The 24,941-nt window shown below is 45.5% G+C and overlaps 1 protein-coding gene across 1 annotated transcript in view; it reads left to right on the top strand.

The window, feature by feature from the left end:
- Nucleotides 1-24,941, top strand: part of nmnat2 (nicotinamide nucleotide adenylyltransferase 2) — a 127,512-nt gene that overhangs the window by 43,404 nt on the left and 59,167 nt on the right. The window contains exon 5 of the mRNA XM_069942358.1: nt 16,010-16,088. Within this exon, the coding sequence (XP_069798459.1) occupies nt 16,010-16,088 (79 nt within the window). The remainder of the gene's footprint in view (nt 1-16,009; nt 16,089-24,941) is intronic.

The following is a 24,941-nucleotide window of genomic DNA, read 5'->3' as shown; positions in this document are numbered from 1 at the left end:
CGATGTCACATGGCCAGTTCAATGCCTTCTGGGAGTTGTAGTGCCCCCATAGCTTTGCTACATGCCCCTCCCCCCCCACCCCCCCCCCCCCCGAACCGGCAAAAAAGTTTGTCAGTCGTTTAGGTTGTTGACCTCTGCAACAGACTGTTGGCTGCTGCAGTGGGGAAGACATCCACATGAGCTGGTTTAAGCCTGTTAATAATGAAAGACTTCAGCTTCCCTCCAATGTCCAATGTACAAGTTGACTTAGTTTGTCTGAATATCCTATTAGGTCCTTCATAGGGCATCTGTAAAGGTTGACTAAGTGTTCCCCTTTGGATGAAGGCGTATTCGCAGTTATTGAGGTCTTTAGGCATAAGAGTGTTCTCGGTGTGATGTTGGTGGTATAGGGGTTAATTTTCCTACGCTCTCCCTTAGGGTTCCTTTGGGTTATTGCTGGAATTGGAATGGTAAGAGACAAACTGCCCTGGAGCCACCAATGGTGCAAAGTACACAAGATCCGCAGATAAAATTTGGAGGTTCACCTTTGTAGTTGTTCTTATGCCCAGTAATACCCAGGGCAGCTCATCAGCCCAGTTCAGGCCTTCTAACTGAGCCATCAAGGCTGATTTGAGATGTTGATGAAATCTTTCCACCATTCAATTGGCCTGGAGATGATAGACGTTCATATGATGAATTGTTGTACTGAGCCAGCGAGACAAAGCTATCCACAGCAAGGAAGTAAATTTTTGTTCTCTATCTGAAGTAATGTGAGCCAGTAAACAAAAACAAGACACCCAGGAACTGAGAAATGCCCAAGCACAAGCGTTTGTAGTAGCATCTACCATAGGCATGGGCTTGGGCCACCACATAAACCTGTCTATTACTGTAAAAAGATAACGGTATCCTCTTGAAACAAGAAGCAGACCAACAATATCCACGTGGACAAGTCAAATACTGAGTAACTGCTGGGAAGGACTGGAGTGGTTCCTTAGAATGCCACTGAATTTTTGCTTTCTGGCAGGCAATGCAGAACTCACCATTTGTGTAACATCTTTTTTAAGACTGTATCCCACAAACCTGTTTGAAACTATATGAACGGTTGATCTAATCGATGGATGTGAGAGACCATGCAGAGTCAAATACTCAACGATTCCATGATGCCGGAATTACTGGGCGTGGGTTCCTGTTGATATATCATAGAGGAGTAGTTTGCCATTAACTCCAAAATGGACAATTTGTCTCCTAGTCATGTTCTTGGACTGTGGCCAAAGTGTGTAGTCAATACCTTGATCTACAAATGAAACTATGAGTGGAGCAGAGCGGAAATATGTAGTATTTTTGTGGAAAATTCTGAAATGAATGATAATTGCCGTTGTTGTCTAGCTGACCAGGGTTCTGCAACCTTGGAAAAAGCAAATGTTAAGGGCTTATGGTCGGTGTACGTAGTAAAATATCTGCCCTCCAAAGTGTCAAATAGACAAGTAAATGGCCAAAAGCTTCTTATCAAAAGCACTGTATTTCTTCTCTACTTCACAAAGATGGTGGCTGAAGAATGCTAACTGTTTCCATTGCCTGTTGACATATTGATGAAGTGCACCTCCTATGGCCATACTGGAAGCATCTGTAGAAAGGGCGTTGGGTGCATTTAAAACTGGGTAGCTGAGCATGGTGGCTTGAGTCAGCAAATCTTTTGTCTTCAAGAAGGCATTGTTTCCTTCTTCAGCCCAATGGATGGTTCTGGCATTTCCAGACAATAAATGGAAAAGAGTCTTCATGATATGAGCAGCTCCTGGAAGAAACCAATGGTAAAAATTTACCATTCCCAAAAATTTCTGTAGGCTTTTAAACATAGCAGGTCTTGAGTACTTGATAATGGCCTCAACTTTGGATGCCAGTGGAGTCACAACTTCTTGAGTCATCCTATTCCCCAAGAAATCAATAATTTTTTGTCCAAAAACTCATTTATCCGGATTGATTTTGAAGACGAATGAAAAATGTACGAAGATGTTCCAAATGTTCTTCCTTTGTCCCACTGGCCACTAAAATGTCATCAAGGTAAATGAAGATATTGGTCATACCACATCCTAAAGCATCCATCACCCGTTGAAATGATTGAGCAGCATTTTTTAATCCGAATGGCATTCATAAAAATTCAAACAACCCAAATGGGATAATTATTGCTGTTTTGGAATGTCTTCTGGCTCTACTGATATCCATGCACCAAGTCTATTTTGGAGAAGATCTTCGCTGCATGTAAATTAGCCGAGAAATCCTGAATATGAGGTATCTGATAACGATCCAGAATGGTGGCGTCATTAAGCCGCTTGTAATCTCCACCAGTTCGCCAAACTCCATTGTGTTTCAGGACCATATGTAATGGAGATGCCCAGGGACCTACATATTATGGCTAGTTCTTCCATCTTGTCAAATCATCCTTAGCTAAATGTAGCTTCTCTGGAGGCAAGCGGCGTGCTTTAGAATAGATAGAAGGGCCCTTTGTACAACTGTGATGAGTAACACATAAAAATTGTGTCCTTGGCTGCCCTTTCCCTACGGGACTTTCCATATACATGTAATAAAAGTACTTTGAAATCATTCTTGCTAGTACGATGGATAGTTGCAGTGGATCCTGTAGCAAGTCACTGACCCTTTTTGCAGTGGAGGCAGAAAATTGTAGAGTAGTAATCTCAGGGAAATCTTCCAACAGCAGAGAATTCATTCACTGATTTACTTAATGTTTGGAGATGCAGAGCAGAGGAATAGTCTGAAAAGTAGTTCCATCTATCAGCTAATGCCCTTTTAAGTCGAAGAGGAATGAATGAGCCCAAAGAAAATCTGCACCAAGTAAAGGTCAGGATACAGCTGCTATAATAAATGGCCAAAGGTAGAGATGATTTTCGAACTTGACATTCATCAAAAGTCGGAATATTGGAACTGTTAATTGCTCATAATTGCAGGTCTGGGGTTGGATGGCATGTGTCAAAACTGGTGGATGGAAGTACTGAACCCATGTCCCCCAGAAATTTTCGCTGGGACAACTGGTCCCATACATACATACTGGCGGTTGGCCTGGGCATTTTCCGCAAACGGACAGAGTGGAAGGCACTTGCGGGCATTTACACCTCAACACCTGTGGTAATAACAGCACAACGAGGTGTCCACAGGCTTCTTGTTAGTCTTGGGGCATTGCCTGCTTGTAGGGAGTGATGCGCTAAGAGCACTAGAGTGTAACATGGGGTCAATATGGGAGGGTTTGGTTGTGCAGATTTGTCTTTCCTTGTTGTGCTTTTTAGCCAGCCAAAGAATGTCTGCCTCTGCCACCACAGCTCTTGAGTCTTCGAATGAACACTTGGATATCAAGAGCCTAATATCATCTGGCATTCGCTCTAAAAAGAGCTGCTCAAATAACATTTTGGGCCTTTCACCAGTTGCCAGGAACAGCATTTCATCCATTAGTTCTGAAAAAGCACGTTCTCCCAACCTATTGAAATGTAGTCGTTTGGCTGCCCTTTCCCTACGGGACTTTCCATATACATGTAATAAAAGTGCTTTGAAAGAATTCTTGCTGGTATGCAGTGGATCCTGTAGCAAGTCGCTGACCCTTTTAGCGATGGCCTAGTCCATGGCACTGATGAGATCGTAATAATGAGTGGTGTCCAATTCAACTTTGCGAAGGTGAAATTGTGCTGGACCCACAGTTCAGGCTCAGCCATCCAGAGAGGTGGTAGCTTCACAGAAATGGCTGCAGAGTCCCTGGTTATCCAAAAATATATTTTTGGACTCAGTGGGGTCACCAATTGTGGCCATTGGAATCACAGTGGACATGATGAAATAACCACACAAGGCGTCTTTAGAGTGAATCAAAAGGATTTACTCTTCATCACCTGCGTAACCTTTTAAAAGCCTGAATCACACGCTTGACCCACACTAACGTCATAGCTGGTTTGATGCCTTCTGGGAGTTGTAGTGCCGCCATAGGGCCACTACATTTGCTGTTTAATAACTTGTGTTGATGAAGCTGGGTTCAGGGAGGAGTAAAACACATTCAGGTCAACAATTTCCAAGCTGTTCATCTCAAGCCAAGGATGCCTGCTGCAACTTTTATATTTTGTCACTAGATGGTGGTGATGTTCCACAATCAGCTTGAAATAAGCATAAGCTATTTAACCCAGCTTTCTGCACTAGTAAAACAGGAGTATTAGTGTGTCTATAGACATTTGTATTTCATTTGAGGGTCTTCCAGATAGGACAAAAGTTAAAATGGAAAGGCAGAGAACCTCTGCCAAAACACATAACGACATACCCTCTCTGAATGTGCATAATCCAACCCCTCTCGGAGAGAGATAATCTCTGCAGCACAGCCCTCAGCTGATCAATCTGAACATACAGACATGCTAAGCAGCTGATTAGGGGCAGATGGATGATACTGTTAGCCTGCGACCCATCTCCCCACGCATCCCTCTCCCTCCAAGTCAGGGGTGGCGAGGCAGCGGGAGCCCTTGGGACAGCAGGAGCTGTCAGCGGGGGCCAGCGGGAACTATCAGTGGGGTCCAGCGGGGGCAGTGGGAGCTGTCAGCTGGGGCCGGCGATGCAGCTGAAGCTGTCGGGCCAGTGGGGGCTTGCGGAGTAGGGAGCCATTAGGGGAGGCCGGTGTGAGCTTGGACGGCCACTCCGGGCTGCTTTGGCCTTCAGGGGCACTCTCTGTGGCTCAAAATGCGGCAGAGCAATGGACATCTTCCCTACTCGTAATGCCCCATGCAGCTGGAACTGTTCAGAGCCATTGCTCTGCTGCGTTTTTATGACGGGTGGTGCTAAGGCACCAGTCGCCCTGCCTCCATCAGCTCTGGAGGGCACTACGAGGCGTCTCTGGATATGAATGAGACACTGGAGCAGTCTTTTAGGGCTGCTGTCTGAAAGGTAAGTTCATAGTTTTCCATCTGCTCGTGCAGCTGGCTTCAAGGCAGAGGTCTGACATGAAATGACCTTTGTAGGCCCTTTCAAGCTGCCATGTAAAATGCCCCATTCACGTGGCAACTTGAAAGGGTCCAACCCGGTCAGCGTGGTGCAAATCCAACTGGGTCCCTGACCTATCTCAGAGGTAGACAGGGAACCCAATTAAACTTAACTAGGTTGCATCCACCAGTGGCTTGAACAGCAAAATAGCCAACCCTGTTACTCCTGTGATTTCAGTGCTGGCATCACAGAGAAACCCCTGGGTGAAGTGCCTGCTGTGATCTGGGGAGAGAGAGGGGTCGCTGCCGCGGAGTCCGGGATGGAGGGTGGGGAGAAATTGCTGCCGTGGAGGGGGGGGGTCACAATTGGGGAGAGTGAGGTTGCTGCTGCGGGGGGGGTGGGAGGGTGCTATGATCAGCTGGAGAGAGGTCGCTGCTGCAGGGGGGGAGAGGTCACTGCCGCAGTGGGGAGAGGAGAGGGGTCGCTGCCGCAGTGGGGGGGGGGGTGGGAAGAGTGAGGAGGCCATGAACTTCCGCTGATATAAACGCCACTCCAGTTGTGAGAGCTCAATATTCGTGACAACGGGACATTGCTGGGGGTGGTTGCAATTGATGGGGTGTGTGTTAATTGATGATGGGGGTCACGACTAACAGGGGGAGGGTAACTGACTGGGCTGGTGAGGACTGATGGGGCGACAACTGACAGCCAGTGAGAGGGGATGCAGGGGAGACATACCAATAGTTACCCGTGACACGTCACTTACTGCATCATCGCGAGGGCGGGATCCCCCTTAAATTGCCAGGTTGGCAAGCACTTTTGCCCCAGTAATCGCATCTGGGCCACCCAGGTGCTGCAGCTTAACAGTGCCAACTGTAATTGTAGTAAAAACATAGAAATGCTGGAGGAACCCAGCAGGTCTCACAGCATCCATAAGAGGGTAAAGATGAATAGCTGACATTTTGGGCCTGAGGCCATCTTCAAAAACAAGTAAAAAGCAGGGAGGTGGCTGAATTAAAAGGCTCGGAAGACAGAAAGAAAGGGCGGGGGAGGAGTGCAGACTAACAAACAAAAGGTGATAATTGGATATGGAGAGGAGGTGAGAATTGATCAAGGGAGGGAGTGAGTGCAGAGCTGGAGGAAAGGAGTTCAGAGGGAGAGGAAAAGGGAGAATAACAGAGCCAGAGGAAAGATAGAAGGGGAGGGGGTGGGGCTAACAAAAGCCGGAGAATTCGATGTGAATGCCATCTGGTTGGAGGATGCCCAGGAGGCATATGCAATATTATGTCTGTCTGATCTTGTTTACGGCCCAGCTGGGACTGCCCGGAGTTTGGAGGATCATTTCATAGTCTTTCTCCAACAGCTATCAGGCCATTGATTCTTCCAGCACTGACCCTCACTATAAACTACTTCAGGAACACCAAAAGATCTGTCTGCACTGCAGAAGTCACTTTTCCATTAACTCCCTCTTTATTTATCTATAGTACTTTTATATAATGGAGAAGGGTTCAGAGAGCTCATTGCTGTATCTGACCCGACCTTGTTGGTTTTCGTGCAGTTGGATAATCATGTTGAGGAACTTTGGGGGACATCCGATGCGCTCTAGTATTTGCCAAAGCCCTTTCCTGCTCACGGTGTCGAAGGCTTTGGTGAGGTCAACAAAGGTGATGTAGAGTCCTTTGTTTTGTTCTCTACACTTTTCTTGGAGCTGTCTGAGGGCAAAGACCATGTCAGTGGTTCCTCTGTTAGCGCGAAAGCCGCACTGTGATTCTGGGAGAATATTCTCAGCGACACTAGGTATTATTCTATTTAGTAGAATCCTAGCGAAGATTTTGCCTGCAATGGAGAGCAACGTGATTCCCCTGTAGTTTGAGCAGTCTGATTTCTCGCCTTTGTTTTTGTACAGGGTGATGATGGTGGCATCACGAAGATCCTGAGGCAGTTTACCTTGGTCCCAACAAAGCTTGAAAAACTCATGCAGTTTGGCATGCAGAGTTTTGCCGCCAGCCTTCCAGACTTCTGGGGGGATTCCATCCATACCTGCTGCTTTGCCACTTTTCAGTTGTTCGATTGCCTTATATGTCTCATCCAGGGTGGGAACCTCATCCAGCTCTAGCCTTAGGGGCTGTTGAGGGAGCTGGAGCAGGGCGGAATCTTGGACTGAGCGGTTGGTACTGAAAAGAGATTGGAAGTGTTCTGACCATCGGTTGAGGATGGAGATCTTGTCGCTGAGGAGGACAATGGCGTGAAGCAAGGCTGTGTTCTCGCACCAACCCTCTTTTCAATCTTCTTCAGCATGATGCTGAACCAAGCCATGAAAGACCCCAACAATGAAGACGCTGTTTACATCCGGTACCGCACGGATGGCAGTCTCTTCAATCTGAGGCGCCTGCAAGCTCACACCAAGACACAAGAGAAACTTGTCCGTGAACTACTCTTTGCAGATGATGCCGCTTTAGTTGCCCATTCAGAGCCAGCTCTTCAGCGCTTGACGTCCTGCTTTGCGGAAACTGCCAAAATGTTTGGCCTGGAAGTCAGCCTGAAGAAAACTGAGGTCCTCCATCAGCCAGCTCCCCACCATGACTACCAGCCCCCCACATCTCCATCGGGCACACAAAACTCAAAACGGTCAACCAGTTTACCTATCTCGGCTGCACCATTTCATCAGATGCAAGGATCGACAATGAGATAGACAACAGACTCGCCAAGGCAAATAGCGCCTTTGGAAGACTACACAAAAGAGTCTGGAAAAACAACCAACTGAAAAATCTCACAAAGATAAGCGTATACAGAGCCGTTGTCATACCCACACTCCTGTTCGGCTCCGAATCATGGGTCCTCTACCGGCACCACCTACGGCTCCTAGAACGCTTCCACCAGCGTTGTCTCCGCTCCATCCTCAACATCCATTGGAGCGCTCACACCCCTAACGTCGAGGTACTCGAGATGGCAGAGGTCGACAGCATCGAGTCCACGCTGCTGAAGATCCAGCTGCGCTGGATGGGTCACGTCTCCAGAATGGAGGACCATCGCCTTCCCAAGATCGTATTATATGGCGAGCTCTCCACTGGCCACCATGACAGAGGTGCACCAAAGAAAAGGTACAAGGACTGCCTAAAGAAATCTCCTGGTGCCTGCCACATTGACCACCGCCAGTGGGCTGATAACGCCTCAAACCGTGCATCTTGGCGCCTCACAGTTTGGCGGGCAGCAGCCTCCTTTGAAGAAGACCGCAGAGCCCACCTCACTGACAAAAGGCAAAGGAGGAAAAACCCAACACCCAACCCCAACCAACCAATTTTCCCTTGCAACCGCTGCAATCGTGTCTGCCTGTCCCGCATCGGACTGGTCAGCCACAAACGAGCCTGCAGCTGACGTGGACTTTTTACCCCCTCCATAAATCTTCGTCCGCGAAGCCAAGCCAAAAAGTAAAACTTTTATATTTGTTATCTCTTTTTCTGCCTCATAATGCTTTACAATAATTTATAGTATTGTTGTTGGTGTTTCTAACATTATTGTGTGGATGCAGCAAGTATAAATTTTGGTGCATTTATACATTGTACTTCTGTATTGCGAAAAAAAATCTCACTTCAAGTTCAAGTCAATTGTCGCATGCACCCCTAGATCCAGTTGAACTTGAATTTCATTTCATATATAAAGTGGTTTCATGAGGCAGGAGGGTGCAGTTCTAATTATGGAGTGAGCTGATTGCAGAGAGACCTGCACCAGACATGCCAGAGCTGGGGTTGGGGGAGGGGACGATAGTGATAAGATCAGTTTTTCCCTTTAATTCCAGATGCTCAGATATTCACTGTCTCTCCACTACCTCCTGCAACTTGACCACTATTCTGACACACCTATCTTAGATGTACTGCAGTTTCCTCAAGTTAAATTTCAGGAAGACCAAAAGCATCAACTTTGGTCCCACCAGAAATTCCATATCCTTACTGCTGATTTTGTCTTCCTGCCACACAGCTAGACCTAGCTTAATGGGTACATAAGCAAACCTCATGTCCAATACACACAATTCCAAAGTTAGTTTTTCTGCTATTGGAAGCCAAATCTTTGCTCATCCACTTTGATAATCTAGACTATCATCCATTTTGTAAACTCCTGCTCAAGCAAAGATGCATCAAGATTCATTCACTCATTGCTGTTATACATTAAATCTTCTTTGGCTTGGCTTCGCGGACGAAGATTTATGGAGGGGGTAAAAGTCCACGTCAGCTGCAGGCTCGTTTGTGGCTGACAAGTCCGATGCGGGACAGGCAGACACGGTTGCAGCGGCTGCAGGGGAAAATTGGTTGGTTGGGGTTGGGTGTTGGGTTTTTCCTCCTTTGCCTTTTGTCAGTGAGGTGAAATAATGGTACACCAAAGGTTAATCTTTACAGTCATCGTGCTCCCAATTGATCTGGTAGGATTAATCACCTTGCTGATTGTATTAAAAAAATGCTAACATTTTTCAGTGTTCAATCTTTTCCAAAACTCCCATAACCTTATTTGGAATAAAATCTTCATTTATTTTTAATAAAATGTCTAAATTGTTTTATGGGTTTGATTTATTGCCTTCTCCTGTGATCCATGGCTTTTGAAATGTTGCTGCTTAGAATGCAGCTTGACCTTTGGTGCACTGACTACTGTCTGGAAATGACATGGAACTGAAAATAGATTGACATGTCATTTTGAATGAGTTCAGATTTTGTAGCTATTCATTCTCTGAAGTATTTATACTGTGCTTTGTTAGTCAAGCATTAAAGAAAGCCTGTTCACTGCACATCAGAATATCATCCCTTCAGGGAACAATTAAATCCAGTTGTTCAATCGTAGGACCTGCCTGGGAACTGACTGCTTTACATCTAAAGACTTAAAACCTGCATATTATTTCCACTTTGCTCTGGAGAATAAAACTTTGATCTTATCTCTTGAAATAGCTTTGAGTTAGTCTGTAATTAGAATAGTGGTTGGAAAGACATGGTGCTAGGTGTCGATGAGTAGGGCACAAAAAAGTTTCAACCAACTCAATCCAGGCACCTTTATCAGATCACATTTATATCATTCTATGTTTGCCTTTGTGGGTCACATGTAACATGTGACCCTGCCCTATTATAATTGCTGCTTAAAACCTCTCCCTTTGAGCCAAGCTTTTAGTTACTTCTCTGTAATATTTGTTTTGATCACTGCATCTTGAAATTTTTTTGAACATTGATTTTTTTTGTTCTACAAATGCAATTTGTACTTGAATTTCTTAAATTTATTAGATCAAAATTCAAAGTTCAGATTTATTGTCAGAGTACATACATGACACCACATTCTTTTTCCTGCAAGCCAGGAAGAATTTCTACTTATCAGTAACTGTACTCAAGAAAAAGATATCTATACAAAAGAGAGAAATCACATCAAGTAAAATCAAGTCAAATTTATCATCATTTGATTGTACAAGTATAATCTTACAATTCAGCGTTCTCTGGTCCTTGATGCAAAACATGCAGACACACAACCAGACATAACTCGCATACAGAAAACAGTACATATGTAGGACAAGTATTTTGTCTAGACAAATAAATATTAAATTTTGATTTGTACAAATGAGAGTCTCAGGTGGTTAGTGTGATCAGTTCCTTTGCTCATTCAGCATTCTCACTGCACATGGGAAGAAGTTGTTCTTCAGCCTGGTGGTGCTTGCTCTGGTACTCCTGTATCTCTTCCCTGACAGGAGCAGCTGAAAGATGCTGTGTGCAGAGTGGAAGGGGTCCTCAATGATTTTGTGTGCCCTCTTCAGACAATGATCGCAGGAGATCATATTGATGTGGGGAAGGGAGACTTCAGTGATCCTCTATGTCACTCTTATGGTCCTTTGGATTGACCTCCGATCCATTTCTCTGCAGCAACTGTACCACTCTGTGATGCAGCCAGACAGGTCACTCTCGATGGAGCTCCTATAAAAGGTTGACATAAGGGTGGCTGACAGTCTTGCCCGCATCAACCATCCCAGGAAGTGCAGTCACTGTTGCGCCTTCCTGACAAGTGAGGAGATGCTGAATGTCCATGATAGGTCACTAGTTAAGTGAACTCCATGGAACTTGGTGTTCTCCACACACTCTACTATAGAATTGTTGATGTGCAGTGGAGGGTGGTCATTCCTGGTCCTCCTGAAGTCCACAATCACCTCCATCTTGTCCACTTTGAGACTCAGGTTGTTACTCTCTCATCATTTCATGAAATTTTCCACCTCTTCTCTGTAGTGCGACTCATCATTGTTGCTGATGAGGCCAACTACTGTTGTGTCATCTGCAAACCTGATAAAACTGTTGGATCTGGATCTAGCGATGTAGTCATGGGTCAGTAGCGTATACAGGACTGAGCTGACCACATAGCTCCGAGGTGTGGCAGTGCTCAGCAAGATGATGCTCGATGTTCTGCTGGCTGAAAATCTAGGATCTAGTTGGAGAGAGGGGTGTTGAGTCCCACCGAGGACAGCTTCTCCACCAGCCACTGGGGAATGATCATGTTAAACCCTGAGCTGAAGTCAATGAACAGCAGCCTAGTGTATGAGGCAATGTTCTCCTGGTGGGTCAGGACAGAGTGAAGTGACTGGAATGTAAACAATAAAAGAAATGTAAACAAACTGACTGTGTATTCCAGAAAATAAATATTTAATAATAAATAATGTGTAAAGTTAGAGTCCTTAAATGAGTCTCAGATTGAGTTTTTGGTTTAGGAGTCTGATGGTGGAGGGGTAGCAATGTTCCTGAATCTGGTGGTGCAAGACCTGGTGGCACCAATACCTCTTTCCTGATGGGAGTAGTGAGCACAGAGCATGAACTGGGTGATATGAATCCTTGATGATTGCCACTGCTCTCCGATGGCAGCATTCCATGTAGATTTTCTCAATGGTGGGGAGAGTTTTCCCTGTGATGTACTTGGCTGTATCAATTACATTTTGCAGGGCTTTCTGCTCAGAGGTATTGGTGCCCCATACCAGGCCGTGATGCAGCCGGTTAGCACACTTTCTACCACACAACTGTGAAAACTTGGCAAGGTTTCAGATGTTATATTCTACTTCCACAAACTCCTGTGTAAGAAGAGGTACTGACGTGCTTTCTTCACAATGACATTAGCATGTTGCGTCCAAAGTTCTTCATAAAGTACATTTATAATGTTTATACATGTATTAAGCTGAAATTAAACATTTTGATCCTATTTAGATACACTGAATTTATTTGTGAATATTCTTTGGCATAGAAATACCAGATAACTTGTTAAATGAAGCATTAAACAGAACATCCCTATCAATGAAGCTGTATGGAGGTGAAAGTGTGGCAAAATGGAGAGAACATAATACTGAAGTAATAGAAGTAGAATAAAGGGAGCAAAGAATGAGATGCTGGAGAAACTCGATTCTTTTGTTGTCATGTATATAATGTGTACAAAATTTGATTTCCTTTGTTGGCCCTGTAAAAGCACACAAAGAGATGCCACTAGCTCAGCGTCTCTCTCAAGATGAGAAAGAGAAGCAAAAGAGGTCCCTTCAGTGACATGGAGTTCCCATGGATCCCATCACCTCCTCCATTGCCAAAGCCTCCTGCACTCCATAATCTCCGTACGTGAATGGCCTCTTTTCTGGTCCAGCAGAGAACCTGAGCTTGAGGCGTCCAAGATACCCTTCTCGTTCTGGTTCCAAACCCTCAGTACAATTAAGAAACTGTCAGTATTCCCTGCTCACCATTGGCACCCTGATGAATCCCAGTCTCGAGGTGTGCTTTCCTTTTCTGATCCATGTGTTAGTCTGTTGTTCCCCTGAAGCCAATAGCCCTTGATGTCTGGTCTGCCGAGCATGGGATCCACCATCTTGGGCGCAGACTTGCTTGGGTATCCAATGTAAAAAAAAATCGCTGTCTCCATTCTACAGGCTGTTAAACCTGTGTTGGTCAATTGAGCAAGTAGTAGGACCCATGGAGCAGCTGGAAAACAAAACTTTCCTCCCCCACTCCTCTCACATCTGCATCAGTAGTAGAGCTGCCGAATAGTAGCTGCGTCATTGACACCATCTTGATAATCAGTGGATCAGGTAGCATCCATGGGCAGAAATGGTCTGTGACTTTACCATTCAGATAACCTACGCAATTCTTGGTCTAACAATGCTTGTTCTGGTACAGTACAAAAAAGAGAAGGCATTTCCTTCATTACCATGATGAAAATACCTAACACCTCTACTGCTCCAAATGTCTGGGATCAGATTTAAAGAATTATCTCTTTCTGAGAGAGTATTTCTTCAAGTTCTGGAGAATGGAATGAACATATGCACTGTACTTAATTGTCTCAATATCTTTTTTATTGCAAGAAACCGGTAATTTTAATTCAGCATAAACCAACTGGGAGTTAGCTTGTAGGAAACATTTGCTGTTAAATGAGAAAAGCAAAGAGCATCTGCCATGTGTGCTTTGTGGAGATTGGCAGAATGATTTTAAATTGCCACAACCTGTAATATTTTCTGTTTTACGCACCAGATGTCAGCACTCGTTTTATTAGCCAATCACCATAAGCAATGTTATGGCCAATTTGTTGGGATTATGTTTCTTTTTAATCACCTACATCCCATGCCTCATGAAAAAAATTATATCCCACTGCATCTATCTGAACCCAAAATTAAGCCACCGAGTGAGGAACAACTGAGAATGCTCATAGATAAAAGCTGAGCAACAATAATTAGCTTCTAATTGGCCTTAGATGTGCTTATTTACATTACTTTCCAACAGGGAGCTGTTGGTCACATTTATTTCTGGCTCATTTACGTTTGATACCCTCTAAGGGAATTGGCCAGATAAGTACAGTTGTAGCCACTGGCAGCTTTTCCTCGATGAGGCCTCTTTATCACCGTCAACAAAATGCTGAGAGATAAGCACTGGATACTTTATACAATCATTGGAGAGCACATTAGCATAAAAAGATAAATCCAACAACTTGGTCAGCACAATCACAGCTATTACAGAACAACGACCCAGGTTTGAATCTGGTGCTGTCTGCAAGGAGTTTGTATGTTCACCCTGTGACCTGTGTGGTTTCCCCCGGGTGCTCTGGTTTCCTCCCACCCTCCAATAGCTTCATTGGGTGTAATTGGGAAGCACGGGATTCAATGGCTGGAATCAGCTTCTACAGTAATGTAAATTTAAAAATTTAAAAATTAAACTTGCCATAACAATAACATTTAAACTCCATTCTTTTTCTAAATTCAAATATTCCTTTTTATTCTCACATATAATTGAAAATATAATATGTATGAAATACTTCAACTTTTGTCAGCTATAAGGCAAAGAGTCACCATGAGCATTGCCCAGTGCTTCTAGCTATAGGAGAAAGAGAAGCAAAAGAGAGTCCCTTCAGAGAGACTAAGTGTCCATGGGTTTGCCTCCAGCGCTCCTGCAACCTCTGCAGCCGCACAGACTCCATTTCAAACCATCACCAATATGAGCTCCAGATCCAAATCTCTGATGCAATCAGGAAACCTTCAGCGCCTGAGGCCTTTCGGGAGCCCTTCTTGCTCTCAAAGCCTTCTTGAATTCTGTTTCCAATATCTGGTTCCCATGATCCAGTCTCCAGCAGCCAGTAATCTGTGTGGGTCCTTCGAATGCAAGTCTCCAGCAGCCCAGAGTTTGTGTGAGTCCTTTGACCGCAAGTCACCAACTGCCCACAGCCTGGTGGGTTCTTCTGTTGCTGAGCCCCCTCATTGGTCTGAGTTGGTCTATAGTTAACTGTCCTGTAGAGTCATCTCCCCTGCTTCTGCTTTTCAAAAGGGAATGTTCTCCCTGTTTCTTGTGTCCCGAACCAGTCCGTTGCTCCTCCAGAGTCTGCAACTCTCATGGAATGCTATCCAGCACAGGGACTACCATCTTTGGCACAGACCCTGGAGTTGCAGAATTTAAAAAGACTCTGTGGGCTCCTTTAGCAGGCTGTTTGAAGCCTGTATGGAGCTATTGGTTTTAGCACCGGAAGGTAGGACCTTATGGAGCTTGTTGACAGGATGTGGACTTTCCATGCTGTTAAAAGATGAGAGATCATGAAATATGTCTCTTGTCAGTTTAATTGGCAAGTGGTAGATCCCACAGACCAAGTTCATTAAATATTACTGGAGATAGGCAGTTTTTGCTCCCTTTCAATTTGGATCAGATGAGGCACAATATGTCTGCAGCAGAGCGATTTTATGAATATTAGAGTATGTTCTATTTAGATTGATTCTTTCAGAGTTAGATGAAAACCTGCTGACTTTCTTTTCTATGTTTTTGAGGCTTTTGCTAAGCTTATTCAAGTTTTTCTTTATTTCATAATCCAAATGCTGCTTTTCGTGTTTAACCTTTGGCCATGAATATCTAAAGATGAATTGTAGGCTCCAAGTCAAGAACTGCATATTCACAGTAAGGTCCAGTCCAGTCCTTACCAGTTACCTGTCAGAGCCAGAACTCTTATCTAATTTTCTCTCTTCCCTCACATGTGGAAACTGAGCTCTCCGAAAGTTTTAATTGCAACATAGACCCTGGATTGAATCTGCAATCATCCTAATCTGCTCAACTCTGCTATCAACAGGATAATTGTCTAAGACATCAAACAAATCAATAGCAATGACTATTAATAAGTAGGTCCAGTGAACAAAGCTTCACTTTCGGTTATTTTTATTAGTGTTATGTAGCTATCTAGTGCATTTGCAGAGGATCAGCAATTGATCTATTTTATAGGTTTTTATGTTAAATTCTCAGTTAATCGATATCACCAGCATTTATTTGCTGAGGTGCTATCAGAACATCTCTATGTATTATCCAAGGGAAACGCATTATTTAATTAAATTTTTTCTATTTTAGCTTATTGTTTTCAATTGTGCCCTTTCTTTACACACTTTCTCGTGTCGACAACTTTTTTACAAATTTAAGCAAACCTCTTCCACTCCACTTCACCCATGGTAAGTTCCAATGGTATAGTAAAGAAATGTTTTATTTCCCATGCATTTAAAGCATAAGTTGCTGTGAGAAGTATTTATTATAAGTGATTATTAATGTAATCACTAAATGAATTTATGATGTTTCCACAGGGTGGATCCATGGGAATGTTATCAGGAGACTTGGCAGACAACTTGCAGTGTCCTGGAACACCACCGGGATCTAATGAAGGTAAGAAGTCAACATTCAGCTAATTAAAATTAATTATAAATCATAGAGACTGACGAGACTTGTGTAGGGATCCATGAGGTACTTTGATCTGGGTAAATGCTGTTGTGGCTGAAAATGATGCAAAAATACTGAGAAGTAAATGGAGAAGGGAATTAATGTTTCTAACAATGTGGAAATAAATTAATGAAGGATAAAACTGTTAAGATGCAAATGGTGATGAATGTATCATGATGGAACACAGCATCTCATCTAGAATTGTTTGCATGATATAGTGGGACAACAGAGTCCAAACTTAATTTGTCTCATACTATGAGTTGGGTTCAGATCACCAGTGCCAAATGTACAAAAGCAGTTCATATTATACTCAGAAAACAGCTAAAATTTGCTGAATTTAGATCTTCCCCCTGATACCATTGATCCCACCACCAGATACATCTTCCCTTCTTGTCCCCTCTCTGCTGTCCTCAGGGACCACTTCCTCTCTCATCCACTCCTCTTTTCCTACCAATCGCCCCTTGGGACCTACCCCTTTGATCGCAGGAGGTGCTGCACTTGCGCCCAGATTTCCTCCCTCACCACCATTTTGGGCTCCAAACTGTCCTTTCAAGTGAAGCAACATTTCACTGGTGAATCTTCAGGGGTCATTACTATAACTGACGTTTCTGTTATGGTCTCCTCTACATTGGAGAGACTGAACGCAGACTGGAAGTTTGCTTTATTGAGCACCTTGACTCTATCCACTGCAATGGCAGGAATCTCCCAGTTGTCACCCATTTTAATTCCCTGCTTCATTCCTTTGCTGACATGTGGGTCCATAGTCTCGTGCACTGCCAGACTGAGGCCATTTGCTAATTGTAGAAACTACATCTCATATTCTAACTGGGCATCCTCCAACCAAATGACATCAACTTCTCCTGTCTCCATTAGCCCACGTCACCACCACACCCCCCCCTCCCGTATTTATTCCTATGTTTCCTTTGCTCTTGCTCTGTCTTTCTCCTGTTTTCCCTCTGACTCTTTTTCCTCAGCTCTGCATTCACAGAGCCAACCCCTCTCCCCAGTAAGTTCTCACCTTTCCTCTCCCCTGTCCTCCTATACATATCTAATTATCATTTTTGTCTGTTGATCTGTACTCCTTCCCCTGCTCTTTCTTTTAATTCAGGCGCCTGCCTGCTTTTTACTCATACCTTGAAGAAGGGCTCAGACCCAAAACTTCGACTATATATCTTTGTTGTTGATATTTGTTGTCTGTCTTGGTCTTGTTATCTGAATTCCAAATCCTGAGTGTTGTTTGCATCTCAGCCACTAAAACCTTTAGTTTTCCTCATCTTTCTTTCATTTCTCCTGCAATCTTTGAATTTTTAAAACTTGAGTTTGATATCACCTCATTGAACATTGATGATTCATCTTTATTCTCTGCCCAGCTATAAAGTTCTTAAAACATGTATCATGGTGTATTTTCCTGTTGGCAAGATGGAGAAGGCAGCAACCTCTTTGCTTTAGGTCTCTCTTGGGGTATGAACCTAAACAATGTTTATAAAATGCACACATTCCACTTTTGCACAGGTTTAATCTTGCTGGAGACTGTTGATTGGACCGGCTTGTGGTTTGTTGCAATTGAATTTACTTGCATGTCCATTGTTGGGAGGCACTGACCCAGTTTTAGCTCTGGCACATAGAGTGGCCTTTAACTTTCACTTTGAAGGAATGGAGTGAAATATGTTTGTTTTTAATTATCAAAATCATAATTACTTCAAACTTTTGCTAAACCCAGAGAATTCTCATTAAACAAAGTTTAATTAGAATGTCTGAGGTTTGGACTGAAAAAATAGGTAATAATCATCTTTTGTTTAGTATGAATTAGAAAAGCTAATAATGTATTTTAAAATTTAATGAAATAAAAAAATTAAAACCAGAAAAATATTTTAACATCTAGTTAAACTACTTAAAGCGAATAAACAAACTGATGGATGAACTCAAATGAATTGAGAAGCATCTGTGAAGGAGGTAGGTGGGGGAATAGACAACAAGGCCCTACATTAGGATTGCGCTAGCTATACTGCTTGTTGATAAAAATAAAACATGATTCCAGAAATCAGTGTACAATGTGGCGTAAATACAAACAGTATGTTCATATCACATCATTTAATTGATTTAATCGAGAGTGATTTATTTTGCACTAAAATTACAAGCTAAGCAAGCAGCAGTTGGTAATAATAATGATACTAATCTCCTAATTAAGTGATCTTTTTTTTTTCATTGGTTTGAGGCGGCTCACAACTCTGTGAACGAACTGGCCCTGTTTGTACTGCCACGCTGCAGAAGATGGCGCCGTCAGGGCTTGCTCATTGCCTCGTGGCTTAGGCCACAGCTCACGCCCTGGGCCATGTGATGACGTTACCGCTGCATGTGGTGGAACTCCCGTTGGCCTTAAAGGGGCCGCGCGTAATTCAAATAAACAGTTCTACTGGAAATCCCACTGAGTCCAGTGGTGTGTTTCTGTGTTGTAGCAGCTGCTACATTGGTGACGCCACAGAGCACCAACAATATCTGGTCTCAAAACATGGATTCATCAGTGATCAGCGCTGTTTTTGTGAAACTCCCCTCTTTTAGACCCATTGACCCCGCACATATTTCAGGCAGGTGGAGGCGCAGTTTCGACTCTGGCAGATCGCCTCAGACTCCACCATGTTCTACCATGTGGTGAGTGTCCTCGACAAAGAAACGGCGGCCATAGTGGATGACCTGATCCATGATCCTCCTGAAGAAGGCAAGTACATCAACTTCAAAACCCACAAGCCCGCAAATGCCGCCAACCCTGCTTGTACCAGGGAAACAACTAGCCCAGCCGCTGCTGATGGCTGGCCACAAGAACAGCCAGTGGACAAGACCAACGGATGACATTTCCTGGTGGATACCAGAGCAGAGTTGAGCGTGCTGCCCCCGACCGCCCTTGAGACCCACACAAGAGCATGAGGCCTGACCCTGTGGGCAGTGGACAACACTGATATAAAAACCTTCGGCACGCGGACTGTTCAGGTACACTTCGGGCAGGATAAATACTGTTGGAAGTTCCTACTGGCCACCGTCTAAACTGCCTTTGTGCACACAGCCAGCTGATCAACTTGAAGGGTAAGAGGCTCGTGCATGCCCGTACTTTCCAGCCCTTCCATCTAGAGCTGTCCAACGCACACAGGCCGGGGATAGCAACTGTCTGCATGCCCAGGTATGAGTACTCCCGCATTCTCGACAAATTCCCCCGCCATCTTATGGCAACAGTTCACTGCCACCATGCCCCAGTATGGTATCAGCCACCACATCGCCACACAGGGCCCTCCACATCACGCCAAGGCCAGACAACTGCCGCCGGAGCAAAAGAGGAGTTCTCCCGCGTCCAGGAGCTTGGTGTAGTCCGCAGGACAGAGAGCCTCTGGGCATCTCCCCTGCACCTGATCTCCAAGGCCTCCGGGGGTTGGCACCCTTGCGGGGACTACCGCCGGCTCAATGATGCGACTACACCTGATCGATACCCCATCCCCCACATCCAGGAATTCACAGGCAACTTGCACAGTGCCAAGATTTTCTCCAAGGTCGACTTAGTCAGGGGCTACCACCAGATCCCTGTACACCCCAATGACATTGGCAAGACCGCGATCATCACCCTGTTTGGCCTTTTTGAATTCCTTCGGATGCCTTTTGGCCTGAAGAACGCAGTCCAAACCTTCCAGCAGCTCATGGACACAGTGGGCAGAGACTTGGGCTTCGTGTTCATCTATCTCGATGACATCCTCATCGCCAGTCGAGATCACAATGAGAAAAAGATCCACCTCCGCACACTGCTGTTTACCCGCCTGGCTGAATTCGGCCTCACTGTCAATGTGGCTAAATGTCAGTTCGGGAAGGAGTCGCCACAGTCTTTGGGCCATACCATCACTGTGGATGTGGCAGCGCCGTTGCAAGACAAAATCAGGGCCATACAACAATTTCCCAGGCCGGACACCCTCAAAGGCCTGCAGGAGTTCACTGGGATGATCAACTTCTACCACTATTCCATCCCGGGACCGCACGTATAATGACAGTTCCTCCGACCACCCGAGTTGAAGTACGGTGTGTTTGACCAAGAACTCCTGGCCTTGTACCTCGCGATCAGGCACTTCCACTACTTCCTGCAGGGAAAACCATTCGCCGCCTTCATGGGCCACAAGCCACTCGCTCAGGCCCTCGCCATGGCTAAAGACCCCTGGTCGGCATGCCAGCAGTGACATCTCAGAGTTCCCACCGACATCCTACACTGGGCAGGTAAGGACAATGTAGTTGCCAATGCGCTCTCCAGACCTACCATCCACTACTTGTCCCCTGGCCTGAACTACGCCCAATTAGCTCAGGATCAGAGGGACGACAAAGAGATGCAGGCCCTTTGAACCGGCATCACCAGCCTATGCCTCAAGGACCTGAAGCTGCCGGGCAGCCATGACACAGTCCTGTGCGATGTCTCGACAGGCTTGCCGTGACTGATAGTCCAGTTGAGGCAGGAAGTATTCCGGGTGATCTACAACCTTGCTCACCCCTCAGTCAAGACGACGGTGTGCATAGTGGCGGAACGTTTCATCTGGCATGGGTTAAAGAAACAAGTGGCCCAGATGGTGAAGAACTGCACACATTGCCAAGCATCCAAAGTTCAGCACCATGTCAGAGCCCCGATACAGCACTTCGAATCACCAGCCAGGAGGTTTGACCATATCCACGTCGACGTAGTGGGCCCCCTATTGGTGTCCAGGGACTCCCGCTACCTCCTGACTGTGGTCAACTAGACGACGAGGTGGCCATAAACCATCCCCCTCAGGGACACTTCTGCCAAGTCCTGCGCCAGAGCACTGCTCACGAACTGGGACGCACGTTTCAGCATCCCAGCCCACATGACCAGCGACAGAGGTACCCAGATCACCTCCACCTTTTGGGCGCATCTGGCGAACCGCTTGGGGATCAAGTTCCATCACACCACGGCCTATCATCCCCAAGCAAACGGACTCGTAGAATGTTTCCACCGACACCTCAAGGTGTCTTTCATGGCGCGGCTGAGAGGACCCAACTGGACAGACGAGCTGCCGTGGGTCCTGCTTGGCATTCAAACAGCTCCGAAAGAAGACCTCCAAGTTTTGTCCATGGAACTTGTCTGCGGTGCACTGCTGTCGCTACCAGGGGAGTTTCTCAGAGCAGACGCCGAGCCTGGAGGTGAGACCCCGACACTACTCGCGGACCTCCACAGCAAGCTCGCCTCGTTAACACCCCCACCACCTACCCACCACGGCAAGCACCCGGTGAACATCTCCAAAGAGCTGGACTCAGCAGAATTCGTGTTCATCCGGCATGGTCCGCACCTGGCCCCCCTGTAGTGCCCGTATGAGGGCCCAGACAAAGTCCTCCAGCGATCGGGAAAAGCCTTTACTCTGGACATTGGGGGCAGGGAGGAACTTTTCAAAGTCAACCAACTAAAGCCGGCACAATTAGACTTAAACCAGCCCGTGCAGGCAGCACAACCTAAACGGAGGGGCCGGCCGCCCAAGCGGGGGGGACGCGTAAGCCGGTTTGGGGGGGGTTGTGTGGCAGCGCACATCTCTGTGAGCGAACCGGCCCCGTTTGTATCGCTGCACTGGCAGGGCTTGCTCATTGCCTCGTGGCTGAGCCACGTGATGATGTCACCGCTGCGCTTGGGTGAACTCCCATTGGCCTTAAAGGGACACGCGCGAAATTCAAATAAATAGTTCTACTGGAAACCCCACCAAGTCCAGTGGTGTTTTCTGTGTGTAGCAGCCACTACAGGTTGTTCTTTGGTTTGAAGAAGACAAATTGTGCAGCTTATCTGTGGACATGAAGGTGACTTTGCAGACCCAATCTGGAAATGCAGAGTCTAGCACAATGGGGGCACTGGAAGTCCACTTCTGTAATAACCATGGCTGCTGCTTTGTGACACCATTCACACTTATCCATTAGTTTTTGGCAGCGCCTGTCTTCAAAACTGATGTGGGCTTCATCGCACAGAACTCGCCAACGGTATCAGTCAGCAGCTGCAGCTTCTAGGGGATCTCTTGGCTGGATGTCAGAGTAGCGTAGGATCTCCTTCACTGCATCTTTATTGCGCTTGCGTAGATGACCTTGAGGTCTCCTTCCAGACTTCAGTTCACCAAAGTGATAATTCTTTGGCTTGGCTTCGCGGACGAAGATTTATGGAGGGGGTAAAAGTCCACGTCAGCTGCAGGCTCGTTTGTGGCTGACAAGTCCGATGCGGGACAGGCAGACACGGTTGCAGTGGCTGCAGGGGAAAATTGGTTGGTTGGGGTTGGGTGTTGGGTTTTTCCTCCTTTGCCTTTTGTCAGTGAGGTGGGCTCTGTGGTCTTCTTCAAAGGAGGTTGCTGCCCGCCAAACTGTGAGGCGCCAAGATGCACGGTTTGAGGCGATATCAGCCCACTGGCGGTGGTCAATGTGGCAGGCACCAAGAGATTTCTTAAGGCAGTCCTTGTACCTTTTCTTTGGTGCACCTCTGTCACGGTGGCCAGTGGAGAGCTTGCCATATAACACGATCTTGGGAAGGCGATGGTCCTCCATTCTGGAGACGTGACCCATCCAGCGCACTGGATCTTCAGCAGCGTGGACTCGATGCTGTCGACCTCTGCCATCTCGAGTATTGTTAAAATAATAATTGCTAATGGCATTCACTATTACCATACACTATTATATATTATTATGCACTGTTTATTCAACAGTGTTTCAGCATATTCAGGAAAGGGAAAATACTCATTTACGTACAGAAATCTAAATGGCACCATTCAAATTACACTGCTCTGAGCTAAAAAAAAATCAGGATCTCGCTGTCTACCTCACCAATAAAATGCATGGAATATTATTCATTTGTTATAATTGTGCAGAAACAAATAAACTTGCCACAGAAAACTAAGACATTTATTCTGTTCTTTTGATGATTTTGAATAATGTTTTAATTACTTTCAATTAATGAATTGTTCTCTATCTGGAAAATTAACCAGATGAACGCAGTTGAATTTCAGCAAAAAAAAACCAAATTGCTGGAGGATCTCAGCAAATCAAGAGAACACGTATGGAGGGAAAAGAGTCAACACTTCGGGTTGAGACCTTAAAACAGCACTTACTGAGCTTCTCCAACAGTTTATTTTTTTCTCTCTAACGGTTTCCTGTATCTCAGATGTACTTCACAATCTAACTGCACCCCCCCGCCCCCACCAGCACCCACTCCACCCCACCTTGCAATACTATTCACCTCTCACACTCCCTCCACCTCCAACAACCTCAACCACTCCACCTCACACAACCCTCTCCACCTTTCACAACCCCTCCACCTAGCATACTCCCTCCCCATGCACACCTCCTCCCACGTTGCTCAACTGCTCCAACTCTCTCACCCTCCCCACCTCGCACACCCCCTCCTACCTCATACCCTTTCCCACCTTACCATCCCCTCCTACCTCATACCCCTTCCCCACCTTACCATCACCTCCTACCTCTCACATCCCTCCCCAACTCACATATCCCCTCACCACCTCACATTCCTCTTGACCTCATACCTCCTTGCTAACTCACACCCCTTGCCTTCTCAAACCCTTCACACATCCCCAGCTCACACCCTCTCCCCCTCACACACCCATCCGCACTTTGCACAACCCCTCCCCACCTCGCAGAACCCCTTCCCACAAGTGCAATTCTCCCTACGCACTCCCCTCCCCACCTCTTCCACATTTTGCTCACCCATTCCACCTCTCACACCCCTCCCTAACTCTCACACCCAGCACATCACACACACCCTCTACCTTGCACATCCTGCCATTGTTATTCCAAGACCCCTTAGGGAAGTTGAAAATTAAAGGGAGTGTGTTACTTAATGACTCGAATAAATAATAATTAAGACTGACTTTTATCTTTATCTCCATCTGTTTCACTCATGCTTGACCTCTACCCCACTTGAGCATTATCATCATGAGGAGGTCATGGGCAAACGCAAATTAAAAGATTAAAGCCTAAATCAACCAGTAACCACTGTTCTAAGATGGATGATTCAACTAAACTTTACAATAAACCACAATGCCTACTTACAATGGTCACATCAAATTAGAAAGTAAATCTGTTAATTTAGGCTTTTCATTAAATTGTAACTAAAGTGTTTTTCAAATACTTGTACTTTCATCTACAGAAAAGTGAGAAAGCTAAACCTTTTTTCCTAAAGGCAACAGTGAGGGGAAATTACTTTCAGGACAGCAGTTGGTGCAACAGTGTTACAGATAGAAAGGATATTCAAATCCTGAAAGGATTCGAGAAATGGGTAATTATTCACTAATACAGAATTCCTGAAATGCATCAATGAGTTAAATAGATTGCATCGTGTCCTCAGACACATGAAAATTGCTGTGCAAAATATGGTGAGGTCTTTTGATCTTTCTTCTAGTTTGGCTTGATGTGAAAATTATCAGCGGGTAAGCACTGGTTTCCTTTTCCTAGAGCGTGACCCCTTTTCATATTGCACACCTAGAACACCTCTGATTTTCCCTTCCTGAAGTCTACAGTCAGCTCCTTGGTTTTTGTGACATTGAGTGCAAAGTTTAGTACACCGTTCAGCCAAGTTTTCAATTTTCCTCCTGTATATTGACTCATCCATCACACCTTTTTTTGCTGCCCACGACCGTAGTATCATCAGCAAATTTGTAGATGGCGCTGTTGTCTTACCAAGGCTACACAGTCATAGGTGTAAAGCGAGTAGAGCAGGGGGCCAACTACACAGCCCTGAGGTGCTTTGATACAGATGGAGATTGTGGAGGAGATGTTCTTACC

This window comes from Narcine bancroftii, chromosome 5 (assembly GCF_036971445.1).
Source record: "Narcine bancroftii isolate sNarBan1 chromosome 5, sNarBan1.hap1, whole genome shotgun sequence".
Taxonomy (NCBI): Eukaryota; Metazoa; Chordata; class Chondrichthyes; order Torpediniformes; family Narcinidae; genus Narcine; species Narcine bancroftii.
This window is presented reverse-complemented; position numbering and strand designations above follow the sequence as displayed.